At 41.6% G+C, this 27,254-nt stretch overlaps 2 protein-coding genes across 3 annotated transcripts in view; both read left to right on the plus strand.

Annotated features, from left to right (window-relative positions):
- Nucleotides 1-339: 339 nt before the first annotated feature.
- Nucleotides 340-12,769, plus strand: KBTBD8 (kelch repeat and BTB domain containing 8). 2 transcript variants are annotated; one of them, XM_073351049.1, is made up of 4 exons: nucleotides 340-429; nucleotides 2,801-2,960; nucleotides 5,238-6,352; nucleotides 9,133-12,769. In XM_073351049.1, the coding sequence occupies exons 1-4, from the start codon at nucleotides 414-416 to the stop codon at nucleotides 9,594-9,596; spliced, it is 1,755 nt and encodes a 584-aa protein (XP_073207150.1). In that variant the 5' UTR covers nucleotides 340-413; the 3' UTR covers nucleotides 9,597-12,769. The 2 variants fall into 2 exon arrangements, with proteins under 2 accessions (XP_073207150.1, XP_073207148.1); XM_073351047.1 differs by having other exon boundaries at nucleotides 2,750-2,960; nucleotides 9,133-12,768.
- Nucleotides 12,770-24,459: 11,690 nt separating this feature from the next.
- Nucleotides 24,460-27,254, plus strand: part of LOC140915228 (monocarboxylate transporter 2-like) — a 61,177-nt gene continuing 58,382 nt past the window's right edge. The window contains exon 1 of the mRNA XM_073354803.1: nucleotides 24,460-24,505. The gene's annotated coding sequence lies outside the window, so the exon portion shown is untranslated. The remainder of the gene's footprint in view (nucleotides 24,506-27,254) is intronic.

Here is a 27,254-nt window from a genome sequence, read left to right on the forward strand (position 1 = left end):
GCCGGGCGGGGCGAGGGGGGTCTGGTGGCCCCGCCAGCCCCGCCCCCAAGGCCTTGGGGCCAGCGCCCCCCGGGGTCGGGAACGCTGGGAGGGATGACAGGGCCCCCCGCCTCAGCCACCCGCTGCGAACTACAAGTCCCAGCGGTTCCGCCGCGGCGGGCCTCAGGAACTACGCATCCCAGCATGCACCGCGCGCGAAAGGCCCGCGCCCCTCCCCGTCCCGGCGCGCGAGAGGGGAAGACTACGTTTCCCGGCATGCACTGCGGGCCCCCGCCAATCGGCGCGTGGTAGCTTGGCTGGTGCGGGGAGGCTGGTTGGCTGGCGAGGCAGTACCCGCCCCCCGGAGAGGAGCAGGGGAAGGGGAAGCGGCCCCGGCCGTGACATTTCCCTCGCTCGCAGCCCGGGCCCCGAGAATGGCAGCGCTGGGAGGTCGGTGCGGCCGGGCCGGGGAAAGGGTGTCTGGGGGGAGGGGTGCCGGGAGGGGGGGGCAGAGCTGGGGGGTGTCTGGGGGGAGGGGTGTCTGAGCGGGGGCAGAACTGGGGGTTGTCTGGGGGGAAGGGAGTCTGAGGGGGGGCAGAGCTGGGGGGGAGGGGCGTCTGAGGGGGGGCAGAGCTGGGGGTTGTCTGGGGGGAGGGGCAGAGCTGGGGAGGGGGGAGGGAGCTGGGGGTGTCTGGGGAGGGGCAGAGCTGGGGGTTGTCTGGGGGGAGGGGCAGAGCTGGGGAGGGGGGGAGGGAGCTGGGGGTGTCTGGGGAGGGGCAGAGCTGGGGGTTGTCTGGGGGGAGGGGCAGAGCTGGGGAGGGGGGGAGGGAGCTGGGGGTGTCTGGGGAGGGGCAGAGCTGGGGGAGGGAGCTGGGGGTGTCTGGGGAGGGGCGGAGCTGGGGGGGGAGCTGGGGGTGTCTGGGGAGGGGCAGAGCTGGGGGTGCCTGGGGGGAAGGGTGTCTGAAGGCAGAGTGAGTGGGGAAGAGAACTGTGGGTGGGGTGTCTGGGGAGTAGTGTCTGGAGGAGAGTGGTTGGTTGGGGGTGCAGATTTGGAGGTGTACCTGATGGGAGGGCTGCCTGTAGAGGGAAAAGAAAATGAGGGAGAAGGAGTAACATGGGGGTCAGAGTGTCTGGGGTGCTAGGTCAGGGGAATATATGTTGGGGAGAACAGAGTGAGGAGGGGAGCAGAGGTGACCAGTCGTGGAACTGATTGGAAAGGGAAATCAGGGAGAGAGCTGGTGGGAGGAGTTTGCAGGTCAGTGGTGTCAAATCCTGCAAATAAAGAAGCTGGGATGCAGGGGTGAGAAGCTATATGTTGCCAGCTCCATTTTTATGGGGAGCTTCTTTGGTTTTGCATGTTGGTTAGGCGACTGGCAGATGGGAGAGTTGTTCTGGACCTGTTCAGTGTTGGTATGTGGGAGTTTGCATTCCCGTCTCACACCTACAGAAGGAAGTATATGTTTTTTTGCAGCTCTCAGAGTTTGTGCTCTCTCTCCAGGCACGAGGAAGTGTTGGAGTTGAACTTAGAAAAGGGTTGCTGTTTTTTATTGAGTAGTATCACTGTTCTCAATACTAAACAAGGACCGGTGACTCACCTGTACTGAGGAGAATGCACTCTAGTTTAGAATATCAAAGTTGTCACATCTTGCTCAGTGCTGTGGAGAGACACTTTTACTGAATACTTATTTTAAGGGAAGTGCTTAAAGTTCTTTCTGGAAAAAGGAGTATTTTTTGAGAATTGCTCTAAGAATGATTCAATGAGATATTGAGAATCTTAGGCCCCAAGCCTGCCAGCAGATTCTTGTGCACATCAGAGCCCTATTGATTTCACTGGGACTTGTGGGACAAGGTTGTGTCTGGCTTTTGTATAGGGAAATGTTGCAGCACACTAGCACAAGACAGGTTTTAAATCTCCCATCTATCATGGTTTTTTTTTTTTAAATGTGTTTAGCCCTGAATGCATTATGACTATTTTCTGTGCAGTCAGCAGCATTATCTGACTTACAGTTTTCAACACTTCATTTTTCCTGTTGAGCTTTCCTTTGTTGTTGTTGAACAGAAGACTCATTTCCCTTACGAAACAGGTTGTTGCGCTGGAAACATTGCTCAATTTTCATTTTGGGCTTTACCTTATTAGGAACCATCAGATATTTTCAGAAGTGTACAGTTTTTAATTTCTTTTCATGATAGACGTCGAGTCCTTTCACATTTGAGTAATAATTTTAAGTGCTAGCCAAATAATTTTTGTAAAATACATACATATTTATACATAATATTGTTTAATATTTGCAGTTGTGCGTATTTGCTATTGAAAATGTAAACTGTACTTTAGGACTGTAATCTTGCCAGTTATTTGGAAAAGTCAGTAGCCAATGTTTATTTCCCATTTCATTGTTAAGCACGTACATAAGTGTTTGGAGAATCGGGAACTGAGTCACTGACTTGTTTCATTCTTTTGTAAAAATGGGATAATAAAATACTTCCAATAGCTCAATAAGGATTGGGATAACTGGGTGAAAGGTTATGTAATATATAAGTGCAAAATATTTATCATGTGACTGTTTCATCTTAAAGTTGATAGGTGTAATTTACAGATTTAGCCACATAAGAGATTGTGGAATTTAGAGAAATGAGGAATCTCAAATCAGTAGTCATTCTTAATGCTGATATATGGTGTATTTGTGTTAATATGGATATATTCTTGATAGTGTGCTCTGTTGCTTTTTCTTTATTGAAATACCAGTGAGGCTATTTTGTTTTTTTTAAATAGAACTAAGTAAGTTTTCACAAACACTGAATGGAATTCCTTCTTCAAACACAGTCAGCAGTGGAATGGATCCCTTTCATGCTTGCAGTATTCTCCAACAACTTAAAACAATGTACGATGAAGGACAGCTGACAGATATTGTAGTGGAAGTTGATCATGGGAAGACATTTTCCTGTCATAGGAATGTTCTTGCTGCAATCAGTCCTTATTTCAGGTATAGTATGTAGGTCCCTGCACTCGTATTTACCAAGTGCAAAATCACTTTTATAATTTATTAAATATTTTAATTATTGATAGCAATTATAAAACTTATACCCATCTGCAGCTGTATTCTGTGTGACTTCTGCTAGTGATGACATTTCAGATTTAAGAAACATCTCTGTTTCTTCAATGATCTCTTCCAATTTGCTTTTAAAATGAATGAATTGGCAGCACCTGCATTTTCAAGGAAACTTACTTTGGAAATGATTTCATCTTCATGTTGTCTTTTTTTAAAAGAAACCTCTGTGGGAGATCCATTCCATATTTTTTTATCATCATAGCATTCAAAATTTATTTATCTTTCCTTAACATCATTCATACATTCTAGCATATTGACATGCAGTGCATTACAACTTATGATCCTGGGTTGAGTGTGCCGATTGGAAATTTGAGAGAACCTATTTATGTGTGTAAATTGAGCAAACTAGATATGGAATTAATGAGACACAAACATGAAACTCCAAACTGTCATTTCTGAGTCACTTGTAAGAGTATAAGTGCACTTTATATTTAGGTAACTGACCGCGACAGCATTATATGAATGATGATCAGATATGTGCTGTTAATAGGGCTGTCAAACAATTAAAAAAATTAGTTGCGATTAATCATGCTGTTAAACAATAATAGAATACCATTTATATCAATATTTTTGGATGTTTTCCACATTTTCAAATATATTGATTTCAATTTCAACACAGAATAGTGCTCACTTTATAATTTTTATTATAAATATTTGCACTGTAAAAATAAAAAATATTTTTCAATTCACTTAATACAATTACTGTAGTGCAATCTTTTTATCATGAAAGTTGAACTTACAAATGTAGAGTTATGTACAAAAAATAACTGCATTAAAAAATAAAACTATGTAAAACTTTAGAGCCTACAAGTCCGCTCAGTCCTATTTCTTGTTCAGCCAATCGCTCAGGCAGACAAGTTTGTTTACATTTATAGGAGATAATACTGCCTGCTTCTTGTTTCCAATGTCACCCAAAAGTGAGAACAGGCATTCGCGTGGCACTGTTGTAGCCAACATTGCCTGATGCGCTAAAGATTCATATGTCCCTTCATGCATCAACCACCATTCCAGAGGACATGAGTCCATGCTGAACATGGGTTCTGCTCAATAATGATCCAAAGCCATACAGACCAAAGCATGTTCGTTTTCATCATCTGAGTCAGATGCCGCGAGCAGGAGGTTGATTTTCTTTTTTGTGGTTTGGGTTCTGTAGTTTCTGCATCGGAGTGTTGCTCTTTTAAGACTTCTGAAAGCTTGCTCTCAGATTTTGGAAGACACTTCAGTTTCTTAAACTGTGGGCCAAGTGCTGTAGCTATCTTTAGAACTCTCACATTGGTACCTTCTTTGCATTTTGTCAAATCTGCAGTGAAAGTGTTCTTAAAACAAACAACATATGCTGGGTCATCATCTGAGACTGCTATAGCATGAAATGTATGGGAGAATGTGGGTAAAACACAGAGCAGGAGACATACAATTCTCCCCTAAGGAGTTCAGTCACAAATGTAATTAACGCATTATTTTTTGAACGCTTGGAAGCGTGTCCTCTGGAATAGTTGACGAAGCATGAAGGGGCATACGAATGTTTAGCATATCTGGCATGTGGCTGGCTACAAAAATACCATGTGAACATCTGTTCTCACTTTCTGGTGACATTGTAAATAAGAAGTGGGCAGCATTATCTCCTGTAAATGTAAACAAACCTGTTTCTCCTTAGTGACTGGCTGAACAAGAAGTAGGACTGAGTGGACTTGTAGGCTCTAAAGTTTTACATTGTTTTGTTTTTGAGTGCAGTTATGTAACAAAACAAAATCTACATTTGTAAGTTGTGCTTTCATGATAAAGAGATCCCACTACAGTACTAGTATGCAGTGAATTGAAAAATACTATTTCTTTTATCATTTTTACAGTGCAAATATTCGTAATAAAAATGTGAGCACAGTACACTTTGTATTCTGTATTTGTGTTGTATTTGAAAAATGTAGAAAAACATCCCAAATATTTAATAAATTTCAATTAGTATTCCATTGTTTAACAGTGCGATTAAAACTGCGATTAATTTTTTTAGTTAATCCCATGAGTTAACTGCGATTTAATTGACAGCCCTAGCTGTTAGAATGGTATGTACGTTATGATAAACTATATTATAGTTATCTTTAGACCTGTAGATAGAAGGGAATTGAAAATAAACTGCTAAATATTTTTCTTTTGTAGATCTATGTTCACTAGCGGCCTTACAGAAAGTACCCAGAAAGAAGTTCGTATAGTTGGTGTTGAAGCAGAGTCAATGCATTTAGTATTGAACTATGCATATACCTCCAGAGTAATGCTGACAGAGGCCAATGTCCAAGCTTTGTTCACTGCAGCTAGTATCTTCCAGATCCCTTCCATACAGGACCAGTGTGCTAAATATATGATCAGTCATTTGGACCCACAAAACTCTATTGGGGTGTTTATCTTTGCTGATCACTATGGTCATCAGGAACTCAAAGACAGATCACAAGACTACATTCGTAAAAAGTTTCTGAGTGTCACCAAAGAGCAAGAGTTTCTCCAGTTGAGAAAAGACCAACTCATAAGTATACTGGACAGTGATGACTTAAACGTAGACAAAGAAGAGCATGTTTACGACAGCGTTATAAGGTGGTTTGAACATGAACAAAATAAAAGAGAAGTGCACCTTCCAGAAATATTTGCCAAATGCATCCGCATGCCTCTGTTGGAAGAAACATTTTTAGAGAGAATCCCTCCCATGTTTGCACAGGCTATAGCCAAAAGCTGTGTACAAAAGGGACAACCTAGTGCCAATGGCTATACACAACGGCTTGGAATGACTGCTTCTGAAATGATCATGTGCTTTGATGCTGCCCACAAACACTCAGGAAAGAAGCAAACAGTGCCTTGTTTAGATTCAGTCACAGGGAGAGTGTTTAAACTATGCAAACCACCAAACGATTTGAGGGAAGTTGGAATTCTTGTATCACCTGATAATGATATTTACATTGCAGGAGGCTACAGGCCAAGCAGCAGTGAGGTCTCCATAGACCACAGAGCAGAGAGTGACTTTTGGATGTATGATCACTCTGGCAATAGATGGCTACCTAAAGCTCCTTTGCTACGAGCCAGAATAGGCTGCAAACTGGTTCATTGCTGTGGTAAACTGTATGCAATAGGTGGTCGCGTTTATGAAGGAGATGGTCGAAATTCACTAAAATCTGTGGAGTGTTACGACAGCAGAGAGAACTGTTGGACAGCTGTCTGTCCAATGCCTGTAGCAATGGAATTTCATAGTGCTGTGGAATATAAAGAGCACATCTATGTTTTACAGGGTAAGGTACATTAACTGTGTAAGCAATCTTGTTTTATCAGTAGGGAAGGGAGTTGTCTAGTTCCAGTGCTTCTACTCCTTTGAACTTCCTAAATTGCTCACTTCCTGCAGATTTTAAGAGTGCCAGAGGAGTAGGGAACCGAGAAAATGGGAGTGGGGGAGAACAGAGGGGAGATGAGAGAGGTAGTGGAGAATGGAAACATGACATTTCTCCTCAAAGTGGGGGCAGCAATTCCACCTCTTGTACACTTTAAGAAGCTCATTGTGAGGGGGAAACTTATCCTCCTTTTGCCTCCACATCCCATGTAATCTGTAGGCTTATTGGGGGCTTTTACAACCTCTCCTCACTTCCTGAGAGGATTAGTAAGCTCAGTACAGCTGGTCAGAAAACTTTCATCCATTGGGGAAGAAAATCCAGTTTTTGACCACCTCTGGCAATGAGCCTCCTATTTTAGCACAAGGTTATACAAGATGGAGGAGATTAAATAGACTTTATGAAATTGTGATTGTTTACAAACATTAGGGATGTGTTGTCTAAAATGGAGTCTACACGTAAGCCCAAGGAGCAAGAGATTTTACAGTGAAGGGGAAATGCTGAAGAACTTGACAGAGTTTACCAGTAGGATGTGCAGCAGTCTGTTCTGAGATCCTGAATTCATTATAGTGACGTCAACTACTGTGCCATAATTAAAGGCCTCAGTTATTTTGTTATTAAACCATTACCAATGGAATTATATCACTCTGCTGTAAGAATATATGCAGACCTAATTGTAACATACTTCATAGAAATGTAGGACTGGTAGGGACCTTAATAGGTCGTCTAGTCCAGTCCCCTGCACTGAGGCAGGACTAAGTATTATGTTGACAAAATAAGTGTTTGTTTGTCTAACCTGTTCTTAAAAACCTCCAATGAGGAAGTTTCTACAATCTTCCTAGGTAATTTGTTCCAGTGCTTAACTACCTTTATTTCCTAATGTCTAACCTAAATCTCCTTTGCTGCAATTTAAGCCCATTGCTTCTTGTCCTCTCCTCAGTGGTTAAGAAGAACACTTCCTCACTTTCCTCTTTTTTGTAACAACCTTTTACGTACTTGAAGACTGTTATGTCCCCCCTCTGACTTCTCTTCTCCAGACTAAACAAACCCAGTTTCTTCAATCTTTCCTTGTTGGTCATGTTTTCTAGACCTTTTAATCATTTTTGTTGCTCTCCTGTGGACTTTCTCCAATTTGTCCACAGCTTTGCTGAAGTGTGGTGCCCAGAACTGGACACAGCCAAGAACTGGCTTTGTAGAATTTGAGATGATTATTTGAGTGGGAGGCCCAAGATCTGCAGAGAAATCCCACACATCTCTTTAAGCACCTGTAGAGGCTCAGGGCTCAATATGTCAGTCCTGGACCTTCTGTTGGCTACTTTTCCTGACAGGCTCCCCTCTCTGATCTTGCCAGTCTTTGTGAAGGGGAAACTACAAAAGATGCTGACAGTTCAGCATTACTTCCAGAGGGAGAAGAAACCAATGTAGGTTTGCAAAGAGGCAATATTGCAAATCAGTGCCATGATTCCCTCCCAGCTGCACACCACAGTTGCACTGAGTGGGATTGATAGGATTCCGTGGGATCTGGAGAGAATTCTACAGAGTGGTTGCTTTTTCTTTTTATTGTTCCTGGACTAAGTGAGCAGGGAGAGCCAAATTTTGTTAGTGAAAACCATGTGGTAGTATGTCAGTCTGGAGTTTCAGCTAGAATTCTGAGTTTACCAACTTTTTATTTGGGTTTAAGTCAAATGACCCTTAGGGTGTGTCTTATTGAAAAGGAATGCTAGGGGTAGATTTGGTGCAATGCATAGAATGTTGTTCATCCGTTAACATTTTGTTTCAGCCTGCTGCTTAAAAATCTACATTCCTCTTCTTAAAAGCTTTTTACAGAAAGTATGTCCCATTTAACTATTTTTCTGAAATAACTAATTGGTAGAAAACTTACAGAATTTTTTTAGTGAAATATGAGAGTATCTTCCAAGTGGGAACTTCAGAATAAGAGTATTATTGTTCACATCTTACCAGATGCATGAGAATGCACCTATGCGACTTTTGCTTTTGGATGGTTCTATGGGTTAACTGGATGCTTACACAAATAAAGAAGCTAATCCATTGTGCTACCCAGCCCCCAGTTACATACAGTATAACTGTTGTGCAGGGAAAGCCTCTGGTGGGTCGGGCCGGTTTGTTTACCTGCCGCGTCCGCGGGTTCGGCCGATCGCGGCTCCCAGTGGCCGTGGTTCGCGGCTCCAGGCCAATGGGAGCTGCTGGAAGCAGTGGCCAGTACGTCCCTTGGCCCACACCGCTTCCAGCAGCTCCCATTGGCTTGGAGCAGCGAACCGCAGCCACTGGGAGCCATGATTGGCTAAACCTGTGGACGTGGCAGGTAAACAAACTGGCCCAGCCCTGCAGGGGCTTTCACCGCACAAGCGACGGAACAAGTTTGGGAACCACTGCTATAGATGATTAAATGGTTTTTATTTCCCGGTAAAATAAAGACTAAGTGAATACTTGAAACACCTTAAGCTTTAGAGCCTTGAAGGACTTTTCCCAGAACCTCAAACATGGTTTAGAAGTAGGAAAGGATCGTTAACATGTACATAGCTAAAGCATTGCACTGCTGACAGCCTTCAAGCTCCCCCCTTTTCAACCTGATTTCAGAGTCTGGCAGCCACGTGGAACTGTGTTCAGAACGATAACTCATAACCTCCGTCTTACGCTTGTGGGTTTTTTTGTTTTTGTCTCTGTAGGAGAATTTTTCCTCTGCTATGATCCACAGAAAGATTACTGGGGTTTTTTAACCCCAATGACTGTGCCTAGAATCCAAGGCTTGGCAGCTGTATACAATGACTCCATCTACTACATCGCTGGAACCTGTGGAAATCATCAGCGTATGTTTACCGTAGAGGCCTATGACATCGAGCTAAATAAGTGGACTAGAAAAAAGGACTTCCCATGCGATCAGTCCATTAATCCCTATATTAAACTGGTACTCTTCAAAAACAAACTCCATTTGTTTGTCAGAGCCACTCAAGTCACTGTTGAAGAACATGTTTTCAGAACCAGCAGGAAGAATTCACTCTATCAGTATGATGAGGTTACTGACCAATGGCAGAAAGTGTATGAGACTCCAGATAGGCTTTGGGATTTAGGCCGGCATTTTGAATGTGCTGTTGCTAAGTTGTATCCGCAGTGTCTTCAGAAAGTTATTTAATTTTATTCGCTAACAAGCCTTAGTGATTTCAGTGGTATCTGATGTTAGAGAAAACATGTCTTAAAAGAAAACAAAGCAATTGTCAGTATTTAATGTCAGCGGAAAGAGAGAGTTTTTTGTACATGGGGATGGGTGCTCTTTAAAGGTTGCAGGCTTGGGAGGGAATTACTCGTTCATTTTAAAATTGCTGATATTTTCCAGGGGAGCAAGAAGGAGGTTACAAAGTGCAATTATCAGCATTTTTTTTTCTGGTAAACACTTAATCATGTCATTCTTGAGGGGTGTGTTTTGTGATAAAAGTAAACAAAGAATAGAAAAGCCAGGATAACTATGCACTACAATGAAAGAAAATTAGCATTAATAGCTAAGGACATCCAAGCTGGTCTGAAGTGACTTTTTTTTTTTAAAATACGGGTAAAATCCTGAGGCAATATCACTAGGTCTTTATGTTAGATCAACTGAAAGTACAAAGAGGAATGCTAGCTCCTGATTCTTTTTTTGTACTGTTTTGAAGTCTACTAAAATGTTCATAATGTTGTTTGTGCACTACCTTAGTTTGAGGGAAATATTGAAGTTGGAAGCAGAACATGAAGTATATTTGTTCGAAACAGAGAAGGCCTACTGTCATTTTCTATCTGTGGGCTTTGTTAAAATCAAGCTAACAGTATAAATAGCTATTTTCTGCCAATTACCGATAAATGTAGTGCTTGAAAAGTAGTTTTGACACTGCTTAAAAACATTTTCCATCCCATAAAGGGCTTAAACCCAAAAGTTGATGGTGCTAATACATTTTTAATACTTGTATGACTGAAATGAATGGGCCAACCCTACACCACTATTTAAAACAGCTTGCTATTATTAATGGAGTCTGTCTTCTTAGGACCCTATCCTGCCATTGTGGGGTTTTTTTTGTTTTTTTTTTAAGTAACAGTTTACTGCAGTGGGAGTTCCTGCACAGAATGACGACAGGATATGGCCTTAGTGGCTGTTAATTTTGTGGAGAGCTCATTCTGCCTCTCATAAAGGGTTTGCATGTGCTCAAGTAATACTGAAAAATGTGGCTTAACTTGATTATTCTCCTCCTTTTTCCAAACCCCCAATTACCTTTTACTATTCTGTTCTGACCTATAATGTGAAAATTTTGCACTACTGAGCTGTCCTCATGATCCAATTTATTAAAACAAAGTTATCCACAGAAATCCATGGTTTAAAGAACTTTAAATGCAGATGTAGAATAAGGATCCAATATATTATAACACTGTCTCTGTGGATTGAACATCTAACTTATTTTTCTAATGATAAAGTAAGTTTAAAGTTTAGCTTCTTCAATCGTTAAAACTGGATGTAAAAGGGAAATGTTTAATCCTAGAGCTCATATCAGCTCTGCTTTGCCAGGTGTAATTTGTTACAAAGCTTATTCTCTCCAGAACGAGGCATGTTGTATCTTCCTATATATTTAACTGATTAACTTCTCAAATTGAGGTAAAGGAAAGCTGTTTTATTTTAAATTGATAATGGTAAGTATTGTAGCAAAGGATGGCCATTATCTGAATTAACAGCTGTTTCAATAAGCCAAATGTTTCACTCAGTAATAGTGTAACACCCTGGCATAACTGTTGAGAGACTTGGGATAACATTAACTCAGTGTATGGCCTTGTTGTCACAAAATAGGGTTTTATTTTTTTTTAAAGAAACAAACTCACTTGGTTTTGTTTTTTAAATCTTGCACAAAATATCAAAAAATGAACTGTGAAACTAAAAGGAAAAGAAAAAAAAAAAAGCCTCTTTGCATTTACATACCTCATTGTCCAGAGATTGACCAGACTGCTTCTTTTAGGTGTGGGTGCTGGAACATCCTTTAAGATCGAGATCATATGAATAGTTGCTAAGAATGCATTTTTAAACAATGTTAAGGTATGTGGCTTCTCTTTTTGTTTAGTTCCTTCAAGATACTATTGTTATCCACTGCCCACAATAAGAATTTTTCTTATAAGACTATTTCCATGGCTTTTTTTTTTTTTTTTAACATTTTCCATAGTCCTTGGCTAGTTCTATTTGTGCTATTGTAGGACTCTAGCTGCAAGCTTTCTGAAGCACCCTCCCTTACAGTATTGCATTAGTGTGTAAAACCTTTTTTTCCTCCAAAAAGTGTTATGTAACTGTTGTTTTTTAAAAGCTTGGTTGACTATTTACAAGATTTCTTGCTGCTTTTTGACAATCTTCTATATTTATTTAGTAGAACAAATTTCAATATATTACTTGAAAATATTAAATAGAATTTTGAGTTAACAATTGACTGCTCATGTGATGTATAGACGTACAATATGCTGTGGTTAATTCTGCAGTAGGTTTGTTAATTTTGTTTATCTGCACTAAAGTACGAAGATCTCCATTTTCTTTAACCATTCAAAATAAGATTGTGATCCAAGACTGTAATGTGCTTAAAAGCTAAATCCTGGAACTTGCATAGGAGGAGAAAATACTGAATCTTATGCATGAATACTTTGTTTAAACAGAAATATAGCTGAGACATTTTGCCACTTCTTAAATGCTTTTAAATTCTTTAAAAGTCAGATAACTGAAGTCTTGCTGTAGCATCAGATTTTAAAAATTAAACTTGCACAGTGTGAGAACAATTGATTAAAACTGCACCAAAGGTACTCGTAATTTACATATGGCTCTCTGCATCCTCTCTCTGCCCATTTATCGTTTCTTCTGCTCTGGTTTAGACTGCCCTTATTAAATTGACACTTACTCTTATGCTGATACTTTAAATTTAAACATTCCCCCCTCCCAATCTTATCAAAACACACAATAATTTGTACTCCCCATTTTCTTCTAAATTTTGATGTTGATTAAATCACTAAAACTGATCTTGGTGCATCAGACATGTGTAGTGCGTATGATCTGTAAGAAATTGAAGAGCTCCCTGTTGCTGTTTAGAAATGGCATCCAATGTTCAGTGCTCAGGTATGTTAGTAAGAAGTACTGTAGTCCTATGAGGGCAAATGTGTGGATTTTTAAACATTTTGCCATAATTGCACAATTTTTGCATTTTTACTTAATGTCATGTTACGTTTCTTATAAAAAAATAAACCTATTGTTGAAATACAACGGACTTCAACAGTTTTTAATTGTAAATGTATTCTAAAATGAAGTTGGTAGAGCGAGCAAGTAGAAATTCATCCGTGTGCTCTCTTCCCAGCTCTGCAGTTCTACATCTCAAATATTTGCCATCCCTGCACTTTGTGGCACCCTGGCACACTGTGGTTGGGGAAGCTGGTGGGGCCTCTGATACATCTCTGCTCCATACACATGTAGGAATGTAGAGCAGCCAGAAACGCCTTTGCCAATGCAGGCAGGACCAACTTGAGGGTCTCCCCACCCCACACCTCCCTTGGGCTGTTATGACTTGTGCCAGTTTTGCAAGGCTGTTTATAATTTTGTTCAAATTGTCCTTTTTTGCATAGCACTCCCTATCCTAGGGTCACTGGGTACTTTACAAACCTTATATTGAGCTTTCCAGCATCCCTACGAAGTAGGGAAGTATTTCACAGGTAGTGAAAGAGAGGTACAGAGTGGTTAAGCAACATGGTTGAGTTCGCATAGGAAGTGAATTGGGAATATTACTGAGACCTCCTGCTCTTTGACTTTAACCACAAGTCCACCTTCTAAGTAACTAGTTAACTCGCTAGAACAGAATGGGTTGTAGCACCCTTATCAGCACAGTACATTCTCCAAGATTTCTCTCCTTGTAATGAATTTCACAGCACTTAAAGCTGCATCTGGAGAATCTCTGCTTGTATGTTACATGGTTTGTTTGTGAGCCTTGCATTCTTGCTGAAGGAATGCCAGATGATCTAGCGCCGATGGGCTGGCTCCGTGGTTTCCGGGGAAGGCAGTGTGAAGCAGTCAGTCCTGGGTGACTGTGACCATGTGCTGACTGGAGCCCACTCTGAGCTTCAGTTTAGAATGTTCTGCCTCCCGCAGCAATATTGAGTAGTACTCTGCAACTCCCACATGAAACCCGTTCTAGCTTTGGCACCCTTACAATGTGTTCTCAGTTTCTGGGCATTTTTTTTTAGTGACTCTAGGCAGGGTTTAGCCACTTGCCTTAATTAATGGTTGGCGTATCCTTCCTCTGATAGTCAATCTACTTTCCTCCCTGCTCACAGGTACTCAGTGATGTTAGTGCCTTTTCTGTTTACAAACTTGCCAATGGTTGTAAGAGACTCATACTTGGGAGGGAGCCATAGGAAGGGAAAGCCTCTTTTTGCCCTGTGTGGCCCAGGCTATACTGCAGGCAGTTCTGGCCATGCCTGAAAGGCTTCTGCCAAAACCCAGGAATGCTTCCCATTGAAGTCCAAGCTAAAAGGCTGATCAAACCAGCATGGAGGAGGTCAGTGAAGTGTCAGTCTGTGTCCTCCTGTGTGTCTTGTATGGGACTGAATACATTAAGAGTAAACGTTAAATTACTCTCCTCCCCAATAGCTATTCCTCTGCTTCAGTCTCCACTTCCAATGTCCCCACCAGAGACTGGGATGGAGTGATGACTTGCACTAGGCAGACAGGCCAGAGTACAGCCAGCCCGAGCTAGTGTGAACTAACATACAGCCAGTGGTGGAGGTAGATGGGAGTTCAAATTGATCCCAGGAGGGTTTGAAATAGCAGATGATTTATTTCCCATACAACTTCTGTCCAGTGTCTAAGAATCCTCTGCTAAGGGAGGATTAACCTGAATTCTCCCCTCCACTCTTTCCATTGGTTGATAGAAAGAAAAGAGGGGAAAGCCCCCAAATTCGGATTACTCATAAGGATGACGTCTCTGGTATGATAGTATAAACCCCTTGGACTAATCCATTACCAGAAAGAGGTGAAGCTGACCAAGAATACTTCACCTCCAAGAACAACACAAACCTTCCTCTGGATTCCCGAAGTGAGGGAGAGATTGCAATAGGGAGATCAGATTAAGTCCCAGTCTTCAATGTGGACAAAGCTGAAGCTTCAAAAGCTTAAAAAACCTATTCTCTCCACAGCAGGAGATTTCTAACCAAAGAGACAATAGAACTGAAGGATCACTGCACAGGAACGTAGGAAGCAGAACATGTATATCAGCCAGTGCCCTATAGTCCTAGCCTTATCTGAATGTTTTTTGTTCTCTGTACTTGCTTGGCTGTGGAGTTCATGGCTATTTCCAAAGGATATCAAAGGAGCTATGAACAAAATTGGCTATAGCGTCATTCAGAGGAGAGGTTTCTATAGATGCCTGTAAATTTTCAGCCAGTGTAATGGTTGCTAACTGGGTATCTAGAAGGCACTTTTGGTTAAGAATAGTAAAGGAGACACCCAGGTGAAACTGGGGCAAGACACTCCTGCAATGGATCACCCCCTTCCCCCAAAGAAATGCACATTATTTGGCTTCCTTGCCCCATCCCCCCAAAAAAGACAAGACAAAACTCCATAGAGGAAAATTGAATTTCCACCATGAGCTCCAGATGTTCCTTTAGTCCTTATGGAAAAAGAGAATATCAGAGACAGGACCTTATCCACCTACCCCTCCCCCGCCATAGAAAAATCCAACCCTGGATAAGATTCAAAAGAGGAAAAGTGAACGGAACATGGGTTGAGTGCTCAGTCTCAGAAAAGGGATTCTTTACTGGCTCTCCCATTCTCCATCTCTCTGGGAGAGCTTTCAAGCAATGAGGGCAGGTTATTCTATTTCCTGCAGCACTGAAGAAAATGCTCCTTGCCACATGTTTCAATGGGAGCAGAGTTAGGCTTGTGCTACTGTTCTCAGGCTTTTAAAAATCCAGTTAGAAAACCTGCAGCACAGCATGTAGGACCTAACACGTTTCTTGTTAAAAATAATAAAAATTACCCAATAGACAAAGTTTCATTAGCACAATCTGCTATGGATGGATTTATGAATGTTCAGCTAACTTTACACGGCCGGGCTGCATTTTGAAAATGTAATCCTCCTAAAATGTTTCACAAGGTTCAGACATTAAGGGCTAGATTGTGTCCCTTATGTCAAACCTTGAGCAGAGGATGGTGTGGGCTCTCTGAGGAGAAGTACAGGGAAGATTAATTGTGGCTCAGGCCTGCTTTTTGAATGGGAGCAGCAGGGGAGGTTGGGCCATGTTCTCTTTCTCCACCCCCACCCAAAGCAGGAGTGAGCAGCCCCACAGTACTGGGACTGCTGTTGTGTCCTGCACTGGAGGAAATGCTCCAGAAGATAGGAGGTTTCTTGTACATCCTTCCACAACTAAGAGCAGCACGTAGTTTGGCCCTAATCTCATAACCCGAGTAGAGCAAATGGAAAAAGCAGGCACCTAGCTAGAACTTCTTCCTATCATTTAATCTGATGAATGGACTCTGAACCGATAAAAAGACAAGTGCTTATTTAGAGCCGTAAGTGTTAGAGCGGCCCAGCAAAGATAGTATAATACTTAGAATCCACCCACCAGAATAGTACCAAATAAATCCAGAAAGGAATATTTTCCAAATGCCAGCATCCTGTATTCTGGTTTGTAGTGACAATTTGTGCTCTCTGCTCTACAGCTCATTTACTTTTGCAAAATGCTGTCAGTGCAGATTCTAAACATACTGCACCTACCTAGTTAACAAAGAAAATCCCAAGACTGAGGTTTCCAGAAACTTCATGCATATTGGTAAAATTAACTTGCTAGATTTTAGCAAACAATTGACAGTCTAAGCTAAGCTGACACAATAGAACAATTACTTTTGTCAAAGAAATCTGTTCATATATTGGATTAGTGTTGGATAACTTCTGCAATAGAACTTTTAATAAATATTTTGAGTTTTTTCAACTAATTCAGATGGTCTCTGTTTATGCTGTGTTAGTGATGGATTTCTGCAAATATACTGATGCACAAGTTTACTGAAAGGAATGTTTACGTGAACAGCAAATTGTGCATAAATCTTGAGAGAATGTTACAGTAAAATACATTTTATGTTGTATGTACTCCAAAACCCTGATTTTCAGAGTTACTTTCCTCCAAATAGGGGCGCTGGGAAGTACGTCATAGCAAAACTAACCAACACAGCTCCAATTTCAAAGTGGAAATATTTCCAGTGTTGGAATTTCAATGAAATTGTGAAATTTGAAAGAATGAAAAGGGAAAATATTTCAACATAACTTTTGCAAATTTTCACCCTTTATATTTGTCAACCGACTATAAAGCTGCTCTAACTTTTTTGATTTGTGAATTTTAAAAAAACAACGCCTCTATTTATTTCTGAACAGCTCTGTTCTCCATGAACTGCATGTCAACAAGCCAGAGTGCAAGAACTGCTTGTGGAAAATCTGAATAATTTTTTAAAAAAAATGCATATAACAAACCTAGAGATACATTCTGCTTCAACATTTTGTGTACAGAAACAGGAAGAATGTGTCTAATCATTATAAGTTATTTGCTCCGTTCTGTTTAGGATATGCATCCAAAAACCAAACTAAGTAATGCACCTTCTTTGGAGAACTCTAAATGAGAGAGCCAGATAAAAGTAGACATATAAGTCTCTGGAAAAAGTCTGACCACTCTACTTGTCTAACCTTTTCTTACCATTATTCTCCTTTCAGCAATCACTCAAAATATCTTGGGTAGCCAAGTAATGCAGAATGTATCCACTATGTACATGTAATGTACTCCCTCATGGGTGGTCTGCAAGGTTTCACCCTGAAACATTTGGATACAAAAGTACAAGCTTCTAAGGACTAAGCTCACAGGAGCAACTTCATTAGCTGATGGCAATAATAGTAGCTACTAGAAGAGAATTTAGCTCCACTTTACCCATGTGTTATGTACACACATTAGAAAAATAGTACAAATATTTATATTTAATAAATGAAAAATCCTAGCTGGTACAAGTTGTAAGGCACCAGCCTGGAATGGCACAGAGCCAAAGAAGCTTTAAACCTGGTGTGTCTGAGCAAAGAAGAAACAACATTTTTGGCCAAAGGCCAGCAATGCAGAAGCTGCTTAATTCTAAAAGTCTCAAGGAATTTCACCTTTTGCAAGGCCGGTAAGATTTACAAAAACATTATTTCTAAAGGGTTTAATCTCAAGAGAAATGGATCCTATGAGCTCTATTTTCCCTGTGACCACAATCGCTTGAGCAGACAGATTCCAGTCCAGTACAAAAATACACAGGACAAAATGTGTGTTGTGCACCATCTCAAACTGTCACTTGCTACTTATCACAGCACAATATTCTGGGATTAGCACGATGTAAGAGAGAGCCAATTCTCCAGATCATCTGCCCATCCAGTTTGTCAGTCCAGGAGGCTTTGTAAATCCAGTTTTGGAACACTCGATGTAAATAAATAAGACAGGAAATTCTAAAGTAGGAAGACTTGCTCTTGGAAATACCATTTAATTTACAATTAATACAAAGGGATAAATGTTCAGACATTGTATGCCAGATGTCAATATTTTAAAATGGAGTTGGGCATGCAATCCAACTTCCAGAGTGCTAATCAGGTTCCTGTAGATGAAAATTGGGAGGTAACAGGTAGGTTTACACATTTATTATGATCCACCAGGAAAGGAGCCATTGATGGAAAGTAGCATGGGCTAGTGCATGGGGCTGGGACTCAGGAGACCTGGTCCTGTTTCATTGACTAGCTGTGTGACTGTGGGTGAATCACTTCCTCTCTCTTTCCCTTTCCACCCATTGTCTGTCTTGCCAGTTTAGACTGTATGCTCTTCAGGACAGGGACTGACTCTCGCTATGTGTTCACAGTTGTGAACCAGCTACGAGCAATGTGCTTCGCACATGGAATTTTTTGCCCCTGTATCTATCTAAAGTGCTTGTGTGATCCTCTGTTACCATAGCATCTTGGTGTCTCACAGTCTTTAATGTATTTACCTTTGTGGTATACTTGTGAGGTAGGAAGTATTATCCGTGTTCTATAAATGGGGAACTGAGACACAAATAGGCTAGCTGGCTTGTCCAAGGTCAAACAGGAGATTTGTTGTGGTGCACCCTAAGCCCCGTTCCCTCTGTCTGTATACTCTACTACAGTACTTCAAAGAGATGCCTTTAAAAAAACAAATAGTTTGGCCTCACTTCTGGCCTCGCTTTTAACCAGTGGAAGATTTGTTTCCATGCTAACAGGAATAATATTAGTTGGCATTTTGCCTCTACAAAGCTCTTCAAAGTTTTCTGTAGCTGTTGGGGGAAAAGAACAAGAAGAATTTATTAAAACTAAGTTGTAAAGGGAAAGGTGGCTAATGGCTTTTAATCTCCAGTGTGCGGTGTTTTGTTCCTATGTTGTTTTGGATGGATACAGAAATCATTACCGGCCAGAATGTTTATAATCTTAAATTAGGTCAGATTTTGGCTTGAACTACTTGAATGTTCCTTTAAGTTCCTTCATGATAGCTGGTCCATGGAAGGCAAATATTGGGAATCAACTATATAGAGGAGTATTTCTTCATCAGTGCTGAAACCTCGTGTCTCAATGTATTACGGAGGGTGTCAGATCTCTATAGAATTTCTTAACAGTCCAACTTAAATGGAATATTCATATCTGGTGCAGTTTAATTCTCACCAGCTTGGACAATGAAATCATATTGACCTGCATATCATCAGCTTTATTTTCTTGGGCCTCACTACTAGGGTGACCAGATGCCCCGATTTTATAGGGACAGTCCTGATATTTGGGGCTTTTTCTTATATAGATTCATAGATATTTAGGTCAGAAGGGACCATTATGATCATCTAGTCCGACCTCCTGCACAACGCAGGCCACAGAATTTCACCCACCACTCCTAAAAAAGACCTCACACCTATATCTGTGCTATTGAAGTCCTCAAATTGTAGTTTGAAGACCTCAAGGAGCAGAGAATCCTCCAGCAAGTGACCCGTGACCCATGCTACAGAGGAAGGCGAAAAACCTCCAGGGCCTTCCAATCTGCCCTGGAGGAAAATTCCTTCCCGACCCCAAATATGGCGATCAGCTAAACCCTGAGCATATGGGCAAGATTCATCAGCCAGATACTACAGAAAATTCTTTCCCGGGTAACTTGGATCTTACCCCATCTAAAAACCCATCACAGTCCATTGGGCCTATTTACCATGAATATTTAATTACCAAAACCATGTTATCCCATCATCCCATCTCCTCCATAAACTTATCGAGTTTAATCTTAAAGCAAGATAGATCTTTTGCCCCCACTACTTCCCTCGGAAGGCTATTCCAAAACTTCACTCCTCTGATGGTTAGAAACCTTCGTCTAATTTCTAATCTAAATTTCCTAGTGGCCAGTTTATATCCATTTGTTCTTGTGTCCACATTGGTACTGAGTTTAAATAATTCCTCTCCCTCTCTGGTATTTATCCCTCTGATATATTTATAGAGAGCAATCATATCTCCCCTCAACCTTCTTTTAGTTAGGCTAAACAAGCCAAGCTCCCTGAGTCTCCTTTCATAAGACAAGTTTTCCATTCCTCGGATCATCCTAGTAGCCCTATAGACACCTATTACCCCTTATCCCCTGTCCTGATTTTTCACACTTGCTATCTGGTCACCGTTCTCACTACCCTGCTGCAGTGTCTGGATTATGAACACTGCAGGGGAATGTTTTAAATACCCAGAATGGAGTTCTACAGTGCAAGTAGTATGGAAACATTCCTATTAAAATTGGATTGTACAAAACTCTTCTATGAAAGTGTGCGCCTGCATTACCTGACATTGATCTTTAAATACTCCTAAGCAACCTATATATTTTGTGTGTGTGTGTAAAATTCACCCCAACTATGTCCTAAAGTTCTGAAATGTGAAGTTTATGATCCCGTCCCCTAATGGTTTCTGAACTATGGTCAATAGTTCACCAACTGCTGATGGATCACGGAGAGCTGTCTTGTGATGCGGTATTGGCTGTTTCTCCTTTCCAACTATTAAACTGTGTTAAAAGAATCTAAATATATATATTTTTTACTTTTCCATCTTAGCTATTGGAACCACTGGCAATGTGTGTAGGTGAAAAGCTGTATGATCATGTTTTTAGTGTAAAGTACATTCTCATTTAACTTTACTCAGTTTCTCTTTTCGCTTTGTTATATTAAGTGTATCCTGGTCTTGGTGTATTACATTTGGTCAATGACGCATATAACATACTTGACCTTATATCTACAAGACAACGGACAACGCTGAGATACTCACCCCAAACACATCACTAAACTCATCCATGTCATCCTCACTCATAACAGTTTTACATCCAACAGCACATATTTTGTCCAAACTATGGAAACAGCCAGGGTACTAAGATGCCAACATTTTATGGACCATCTTGAGGAAGATGACAGACTAAGAGACATCACATCAAAGCAGTGCCAGACCTGCCATAACATCTTTCAAGATCTATGGGTCCTACACGTGCCTTTCACAACAGGTGGTGTACCTCATCCAGTGCACGAAGTGCCCAATTAACAGCTGTGTGGGTCAAACCAGACAACCACTAGCCTCTCAAATGACCTCACACAGAAAAAGGTAAAAGACAAAAACACCATATCACCCATGGGTGAACACTTTTCACAAAACGAACATCTCTGACCTCTCAGTCCTCACGCACCTTGTCTCTAATATTCTGGGACCAACACAGCAATATACCGTACTTGATCTTATTTAGTCAAATTACATAGATGCTGTTTAACAAAAGATATGGACTTAAATTAACAATAAATACACTCATAAACATGAGACTTTAAAGGTATTTTAACTATAACTTTACAAGGTCAATGCTTTGGCTGCACTAAAATATTATCTTCTAGTTAATTCTCAAAACTAAGTTTACAATTCAGAGCTAGCCCTTCTGAATGGCAGGGGCCAGCAGAGGTGGCCAAGGGCATTGGAATGTTGGTCAATTTCCATACCTTTATTCTAACCCTTAAAAATCAAGCAAGATGCTTCCTAAAGGCAACCTATCCTGGAATAATTACCCATTGTTAAAAATGAGCACCATTATTACTTTGCTTCTCTAGAATTATATAACCTTTGGGATACATTTATGAATTTGGTGATGTTTATAATAACCAGTGCCTTATTCTAATTTGGCTTGAATTGTGAAGAATAGCCATTGGCACCAGACTATAATAAGGGGACATGCTCAGTGCAATAAGAAATGCACATATCCTAATGCCACAGCTAGCAAAACCCTTAAGAGATTTCACTGTGGAAGAGAACAGAGTCATTCCAAACCTCTGGCCTTGGAGCTGGATTTCAGAAAGAAAGACATGCCAACAGTATTAAAATTTAGTGAAAAATAACGATCAGAAAAGACAATGTGCAAAATTCCCGCCTTAAAAATCAGGAGAATGGGAAGTTTTGACTAGAGAAAATATTTTGTATCAGAGTAATTTGTTTATTTTTGGATCAAGAACACATGATGCAAGCATGGTTTCACCAATTCTTCCCAGAATGCTTTGTGCCATAGTGATCAGACCTGGCCATGGTAAGGGACCGTGGGTTTGCAAATGCTAGTTTCCCAGACCTTGAAATCATAATGCGCCATTGAAAATCCTGCATTGTGTGACAGTGACAATTTCTCGTCATAGGACCATAAGTTAGTGCTGCTTTGGTGTGGTGATGAACTGTTGACCCAGGATTATTACCTAGGCAGAACACCGAATTCTCTAGTGCTAACTCCATCAAATAAAACACAAGCTTTGTAAGCTAGTGCTTTTTTTTCTGGTTATGATCAGGTTTGGACAGCCTAAAGAACAGGAAGGAAGCCTAAGGAAGTGTGTTCTGAACATGGTCTGTGATAGGGTCTGGACTGGCGGGGTTAAGGAGGTCAGGTAGGCCTATTAACTCCACAGGCTGCACCTGGGGGAGGGGCGGGGGCAGGGAATTGGTCAGAAGCAGGTTCAGCTGTGCAGGAGCAGGCGGGGCCTATAAAGCCAGGAAGCTGGCAACAGGCAGGGGTTGTTGCTGGGAAAGAACAGTCGCGCCCTGGGAAGAGTGTTTAGAGGCAGCAGAGGTGGGTAGGTTGCAGCTGTGGTGGAGATAAGTAGGCTGTTAACCTGTTACAGAATGCAGGTTGCCCTAGACCTATTCAGTGATTCCAGGTGAGTGTGAAAATGATTTAATTGTTATTGTAAGACAAAATACTCGCTCTCCCAGGGGGCCCTACATGAGTCTGCCATTCCGTATTTTAGCAATACAGAAGTACAAATGATACTGAAAACCCCGTTTGCCCCTTGATGCTGCAGAGCACTTAAGCATATGCTTAACTTTAAGTCCCACTGAAGTTAAACACCTGGTTAAATGCTTTGCTGAATTGGAACCTCAACTTTGAAGAGCTGAAAGTGCTCAGCACCTCCCAGGATCAGGCTCTTATCAAAGGAAGGTCAGTGAGGAACGATACTGAGGGGTGAAGCAGAAATAACCGGCTGTTCAGAGCAGAACATCCAATTTTGCACTACAAAAGTGGAGGGATGGTATGTAACATTGATGTATGTATTGCATATATAGTACTGATTCATGTCTGTATTATCAGTGATTATAATATTAAGAATAACACATTGAAACCACCTTATCAAGAGCATGTACCTTTTCACATCCTTTAATTGCTAGATATCTTCTCGCAGTAACACATTCTCAGGATTTTATGCTGGCCTTGCTATTGCACCATCTCTCAGCCAGCCAGCCTCATACCAAATAACATCTCCATGGTGTGACTGACACTATCCTAACGTGGCATATGCCCATCCTTTGGGTCGGCTCAGACAACACTTGCTCACAGGCATAGCGCTCAGTGGGGTGGAACAAGGCATGCCACGTCAGGATCCGTGTGTTCTCATTACCAGGCTAGAAGCAATAATTCTACTTTTAGGAAAACCGAAGTGAAAGGGGAGTGGAGCATTTCTAACAGAATGTTTGTAAACACTATTGTCACAGAATTGAAAAAGAATAGATTTTTTTTATATTTATTTCAACAATTATGTTTTGAATCCTATGAATCAGAATGTCATTTAAAATAAGAATTAGAAGGAAACCAGCTCCCTATGCCTTTTAGAAGCCAATCCAGTCCCCTTCTCTTGAGAGAAAGCTATTTAATTGATGGGGAAAGACCCTCCGCTGGTATAAATTGACCTAGCTGTATTCTCCCTGAACTTTTTTTTCTTTGAGGGATTAGCTAAACTTCCCCATTTCTTTTTTTCTTGCCACTTACTGAACACTGTTTACTCTCTATTCTGCAGGGTGGTCAGCATCAGTCAGGGACAAGGTGACATTCTAATCCCCTTCCTCTGAAGACACAATTTTCCTTTAGTTTTATTCCCTTTTGTTGCAAACATAAGAGAAACATGCAGCTGTGCTGAGCCAATACGTGGCAGTCCACCTTGCTTCTCCCTCCTTGCTGTAGAACTGGCCTTAGAGAAGGCGACTGGAGTGGCTCCTAAAAGGCACAGGGCGGTGACTGATCTTCTAACTCTTATTTTAGTTGAGTGATGGGGGAGTACGGTAAGAATGTTAACCATGCAATATCCCCTCTGCTTTGTCTCGCTTCTGGACATAATCTGATATTCTGGCAAGAGTCCGGCATACTCCAAGGGCTGCTCACCAGGAACTTTCAGTCAGCTCTCCAGAAATTGTCAGTCATTTGCTGGAGATGCTGTGGAAGTCACTAGCTGGGAGAGTCAGATCCTCGCTCCCATGCGACGCTGGGGAGACGGACACCCTGCGGGGCCAATCACCTGCTGCTTATGCAATGGAATTATTCTTTTAAGCAGGGATAACCTGAAATCATGAGGCTTTTCCCTCCCATCTGAAAACTGTACAATGAAGCATTTACCCTAAAAAGAGGGCAAGCTTTGTTTTTTCCCTCTCTCTGGAGGGAAAGCTCGACTGCAGTAAGAACAGCTCCTAGAAACCAGCTTCTAAGGTAAGTCACCTCTGTAATGTTTCCATCACCTCTTAGTGTAGGGAGAGGTTCTGGGCTCCCCTTGTCCTTCAACTCCATGCCCATGTACCTCTGAGCTGCCAAGCTCTCCTGGGGCTCAGAGTGCCCATTATTTAGCCCAAGAGACCTTTGAGGAGGTGGGTCTTTAAATCTAGAGAATGAAATCAGTTAGGGGGCTGGGGAAGGTTCTTCGGAGAATCTGTTACATTGGAGTGGGGAGGCAGAGAAGCTATATGAGAATAAGAAAACCAGCATTACCCCTAAGACTCCCTGTTCTGTGATTCTGTGCCGTTGTTATATGACAGCCCCCATCTCTCTGCTGCCAAAACCTTTAGAGACCATCTATCTGAGATCCTCAAACTTGTGGGGACATAAATGGGGGTCCTGACACCAAAGGACAGGCCACCAGCTCCTAGCCCCTCCAAATCTCAGATGACCCAACTTCCCATTCCTGAATTGTTGTGTATACTTATCCCTGAGACCCCCAAACTCAGGGGTATTTATTTATACCTCTGCCAAGCTTCAGGGACCCCATACCTTACTCCTCAGACCTGACATCTGAGCCCCTTCCCACCACACTTGCTTCTCTAGCCCTTTCCCAGGTAGTCCTCATTTCCAAGCCTTTCCTCATCTACTTCCCATCTTTAAGCGTCTGTCCCCAAGAGCCAGCAGCCTCTCCCCTCTATACCTATTGCAGCATCTGCCAGGTCAAAGTGTAGAAAACTTCCAAGGTTCAGCATCACTCTCCAGTCTCCCCAGAGACCTTCACCAGCACCTTCTTCCCCCCTGAGATCCTCTCCCCGAGTCAGGGACCTGCATTAGTGTCATCCCTCTTCCCCCCACACACGCACACAGAGTGATATAAACCCCATCAAGGTTCTAGCGTTCCACTCTGCTGGTGTGGAGCCTCCAGAAGACTCCTGGACTGTCAATGAGTGAAAGATGCTTCCAGACAAGTGCAGGAGACGCACTTCATAGGCAACTGGAATGGCACTGTGTGTGTATGACTAAGCAATGGTCTTTTAACACATGCAACAGAAGCAGCAAGAGAAAGTAATGTTGGGACACAAATTTGCATTCTGGAATAGAGTCTAAGACCAGAAATATAGAGTTTAAGGCCAGAAGGTGTCACCAGATCATGTAGTCTGACCTTCTGTACATCACAGCCCACCATCAGCACCTGCACACTAAGCCCAATAATCGACATTAGTCTCCTTAGGGCTGTAATACTTTAGTCTAGACTATTATGTGCCATAGACAGAGAATAGGAGGGACTGAGGTGCCCCAATATCTCACTTTCACACAATGGCGATAGCCATCACCCACACACTGCAGAGGAAGCTGGAAAAAAACCCAAAGTCACTGCCAGTCAGACCTGGAAGAAAATTCCTTCCTGACCCCATATATAATGATCAGTTAGACTCTGAGCACATGAGCAAGAGAATGTTGTGAAGGCCAAGACTATAACAGGGTTCAAGAAAGAACTAGATAAACTCATGGCGAATAGGTCCATCAATGGCTATTAGAGTGGATGGAATGGGATGGTGTCCCTAGCCTCTGTTTGCCAAAGCTGGGAATGGGCAACTGGGCGTGGATCACTTGATTACCTGTTCTGTTCATTCCCTTTGGGGCATTGTCAGAAAACAGGATATTGGGCTAGATGGACTGTTGGTATGACCCATTGTGGCCATTCTTATGTTCTTGTGTATTACTGCTCCATGTAGACAAGTACTTACATGTAAGTAACCATTTCCAGTGTTCTTCTGGTGTTCATTGGATAAACATGGATTTCATTTTTTTAAATTTTGTATCGGTAGTGTCTTATCAGTGTTTAATGGTTAAAACCTAAAATCAGAAGACCTACGTTATTTTAAGTGACAGATTTGTTTTTCTTCAAATTTTTATCACAAACATTTTGAAGGGACAAAATAGATCTTCTTTTAAGATAAGATGTTAACTAAATAAAATATATGTGCTGCTTAGGAAACATTTTACAGGCTAGATCACATAAATGATTTTTGCAAACTAATCGAAAAGTAAACTTAGTCCTCCTCATCATTTTTCAATGGGGACTTTGCCTCCTGCACTGAAGACTGATGTTAATTCACCTCTTAGCTCTGACTAGCTGTATACACCTTACCACTAACCGACTGTAAAAAGTTAGAAACTCAGGCCATTATGCTTGGAATAGTGTCTTGATGTTTTAAGAGGCAGTTGTGGCAGGATTATGGCAGAGCAGTTTCTTCTTAATAAGTCAAGTTTCTTATTAACCCTGCCACAAGAACAAATGGTGACTTGAGAGACTCTGGCATTTATTACATATGAATTACCAGCTTTATGTGTGTTTTGATTGCACTTAGTACACACCTCCATAAAGTTGAAAACTAAATATGAACTGCTAATTTGTAGGTATGCACTTTGTTTTTCAGGACTCCCAGAGACCTGCTTTCTTGCCTGAAATCTAGGTTAGCCATGTCTCCCCCAGCTAACACAGACTTAGGCTATACCCCTCCTGATGGTGGATGGGGATGGGCAGTGGTATTTGGAGCTTCCATCTCTGTCGGATTTGCATATTCCTTCCCTAAAGCTTTCACAGTCTATTTCAAAGAACTCCGGATGGTTTTTAATGTATCCTACAGCCAGATTGCATGGGTGACTTCCATCATGTGTGCGACTACCTACGGGGGAGGTGAGTGAAACTAGACTAGCTTTCTTTGGGTCAGGAAGGGAA

The sequence above is a fragment of the Lepidochelys kempii genome, chromosome 7, assembly GCF_965140265.1.
Source record: "Lepidochelys kempii isolate rLepKem1 chromosome 7, rLepKem1.hap2, whole genome shotgun sequence".
In the NCBI taxonomy this organism is placed as follows: Eukaryota; Metazoa; Chordata; order Testudines; family Cheloniidae; genus Lepidochelys; species Lepidochelys kempii.